General features: G+C 48.3%; 1 protein-coding gene across 1 annotated transcript; it reads left to right on the top strand.

Moving 5' to 3' along the window:
- The first annotated feature begins 1,391 nt into the window (after positions 1-1,391).
- LOC135377675 (uncharacterized) lies at positions 1,392-2,585 on the top strand. The gene has a single exon (XM_064610270.1). It carries the CDS (start codon positions 1,392-1,394, stop codon positions 2,583-2,585), a length of 1,194 nt encoding a protein of 397 aa, XP_064466340.1.
- Positions 2,586-3,468: the final 883 nt, after the last annotated feature.

The raw sequence follows: 3,468 nt of genomic DNA, 5'->3' as shown, positions 1-3,468 counted from the left end.
TCGTTGTTGGCATTCTACATGTGGGTTCCTATGTTGGATGGCACACCCTTGTCTTTTCTTCGGTCGGTTGACCTTGGCGCACAGGAAACTAAACTTGACGGGTGCTGACATGACGACGGGAACGCCATGCCTACTGGCGACGTTTTTTATATTGTGGGCTATGGCGTGAACGTAGGGGATACACACGGGTCGACCCGGGGGTCGCGGTCTCGCTGGCTTCGCGCTCCCTTTGATCTTCTTCAGCAATGTCTCGGCCACTTTTATTATCATCACCTCTGGGTAGCCACCCTTTCGTATCTTTGCTACCTGTGCGTGAAAACTGTCCGTAACACAGTGCTCGCATGATCTGGCAAGGGCTGAGTCCAGGGCGTTCATGACAATTCCCCTTTTGACGATCTTAGAGTGGGCTGACTTGTACGGGAGCACTTCCTTCTTTGACCTGGGATCATATGCCCAGCACATATGGAGACCCGCGTCATGTAGGCGAAGGTCAAGAAAGTGAATGGTCCCATCCACGGGGATCTCGTATGTGAAATTGAGTCCCTTTGCGCACGTTCTGAATGTATTTAGGACGTCCTCTTTTGAGATGGGGTTACTACTTGTCACTCCCCGAAAAAAAGACCAGAAAGTCATCCACGTACCGGAAGATTTGAAAGTCACAGGTCCCTTCGAGAGCCCGGTTGATGTTAACGTCACAGGCGCCGAGATATATATCACATAGCACGGGCGAAAGTCCTGAGCCGATGGGTGTTCCACTCTTTTGTATGAAGAGCTGATCTGCTTGCCTGATGATGGTTGAAGACAGATATGCTGTAAGAAGCTCCATGAAAGCCGACGTCGCCATGCCTGTGTTGTTTTGGAATGCGATGATTCCAGACCTGTCGATCACTTCTTGCACCTCGGGGAGAAGGACCTCTTGAGGAATGGAATAAAATAGGTCTTCCACGTCGATAGAGAAGACGTTCATGTCCTTCGAGGAGCCCTTCTGTAGATATTGTATCACAGGGTCCGAGTTTCTTACGAGGAAGGGATCCTCTATCTCTAGTCTGGACAGATGTTTCTGTAAAAAGCCCGAAACGCACTTCTGCCACGTGCCCTTCTCCGAAACAATGGCCCTGAAGGGGATGCCCTCTTTATGTGTCTTGGCCGTGTAGAAAAGTTCCAAGTGCTGTTTGTTGTTGCCGTCCTTGATGCGTTTAGTGATCCTTTCTAGGTTGGATTGCTTGCATATTTGCAGGACTTTTGAACGCGCCGTTTTTTCTACTTGCGTAGAGACTGGGCGAAAATTCTTCTGCAGGGCGGCCTCACTTTTCTGCTCATACAGTTGGGTTGGAATGATGACGAAACCCCCTTCCTTGTATATATATCTACAGAAGGGCTCCTCGAAGGACATGAACGTCTTCTCTATCGACGTGGAAGACCTATTTTATTCCATTCCTCAAGAGGTCCTTCTCCCCGAGGTGCAAGAAGTGATCGACAGGTCTGGAATCATCGCATTCCAAAACAACACAGGCATGGCGACGTCGGCTTTCATGGAGCTTCTTACAGCATATCTGTCTTCAACCATCATCAGGCAAGCAGATCAGCTCTTCATACAAAAGAGTGGAACACCCATCGGCTCAGGACTTTCGCCCGTGCTATGTGATATATATCTCGGCGCCTGTGACGTTAACATCAACCGGGCTCTCGAAGGGACCTGTGACTTTCAAATCTTCCGGTACGTGGATGACTTTCTGGTCTTTTTTCGGGGAGTGACAAGTAGTAACCCCATCTCAAAAGAGGACGTCCTAAATACATTCAGAACGTGCGCAAAGGGACTCAATTTCACATACGAGATCCCCGTGGATGGGACCATTCACTTTCTTGACCTTCGCCTACATGACGCGGGTCTCCATATGTGCTGGGCATATGATCCCAGGTCAAAGAAGGAAGTGCTCCCGTACAAGTCAGCCCACTCTAAGATCGTCAAAAGGGGAATTGTCATGAACGCCCTGGACTCAGCCCTTGCCAGATCATGCGAGCACTGTGTTACGGACAGTTTTCACGCACAGGTAGCAAAGATACGAAAGGGTGGCTACCCAGAGGTGATGATAATAAAAGTGGCCGAGACATTGCTGAAGAAGATCAAAGGGAGCGCGAAGCCAGCGAGACCGCGACCCCCGGGTCGACCCGTGTGTATCCCCTACGTTCACGCCATAGCCCACAATATAAAAAACGTCGCCAGTAGGCATGGCGTTCCCGTCGTCATGTCAGCACCCGTCAAGTTTAGTTTCCTGTGCGCCAAGGTCAACCGACCGAAGAAAAGACAAGGGTGTGCCATCCAACATAGGAACCCACATGTAGAATGCCAACAACGAGTGGTCTACCGGATCCCACTGCAGTGCGGACGCGTGTATATAGGGCAAACCGGAAGATGTCTTAACGTCAGACTTCAAGAACATGGGTACAGTGCCCTAGATGATTGTAGTGGAAAATGCGACGCTCCCTCTGTGAGGCTCTTGAGGCGGATGCCGCTTTGGGGCGCTGGCGTAGTTACCCCGAGCAGAAACTGGCGCCGGCGTATTGGGTCATCGCTCTTCCTATGATTGTTATTTGTGTGTGCGTGTCTCTCTGTGAATTATTCCTTGTTACCTCTTTCAAAAACTTTTACTGCATGACACAGTTCTACCGGCATATGCCACATAAAACAGGAAGCACACGCAATGAGGGAGACAGGTTTATGCTTCCAGTTATCGAATGATCGCAGGCTCTGACGATGTAAATTTGGCTGACAGGTACAAGACACAATATTATAACGACCACAGAGTATGAATATATAAAAAAACAATGAAACTGCAATTAAATGCAACATTGGATGCACATAATGTAAAGAACAAAATTAATTACTGGCAGGTAAAAATGACAAGTTTTGTGCAGCGACTGCTTCGGATATTTTGCACAGTAGCGTCTCTGTGCTTTGGCCTAGTGGTGACATAAAATACCATAACTTCAGCATTCAGTTGCTTGCTATGTTCAGTGCAACCAATGGCATCCTGTCGAGTTCTATGAAGAAGTGCAATGACGTCCATAATGCTTTCATGGTGAAGTTCCTGCGTACTGAAGCAGCTGATGGTAAACACGTTTTCCAAATTTTCCACGAACCTAAGCATAAAGCCTGATGGATACAACAGCCCCCCCCCCCCTTATCTTTCAGCTGGGACGTTAAATACGGGGTGCCGTGTGATGAGCTTTCATCGCACGTTAAAGAACCCTCAGGTGGGCAAAAGCAATCCACAGACCGACCGCTGTGGCGTCGCTCATGATCTCAGTTGTCTCGCGACGTAAACCCCCAATTATTATTATTATTATTATTATTATTATTATTATTATCTTTCAGCTGAGTCAGCTGAGCTGCCTGCAGGTTCTGTACATCATTCTTGTCACTAAGCAACAACTTTCTACACATGTCACACTTTGATTTAGACAGGA

The sequence above is a fragment of the Ornithodoros turicata genome, chromosome 1, assembly GCF_037126465.1.
Source record: "Ornithodoros turicata isolate Travis chromosome 1, ASM3712646v1, whole genome shotgun sequence".
Taxonomy (NCBI): Eukaryota; Metazoa; Arthropoda; class Arachnida; order Ixodida; family Argasidae; genus Ornithodoros; species Ornithodoros turicata.
This window is presented reverse-complemented; position numbering and strand designations above follow the sequence as displayed.

What these genes read in the sequence shown, in the direction of transcription:
- LOC135377675 (XM_064610270.1), top strand. Translation starts at nt 1,392, where the DNA reads ATGAACGTCTTCTCTATCGACGTGGAAGACCTATTTTATTCCATTCCT.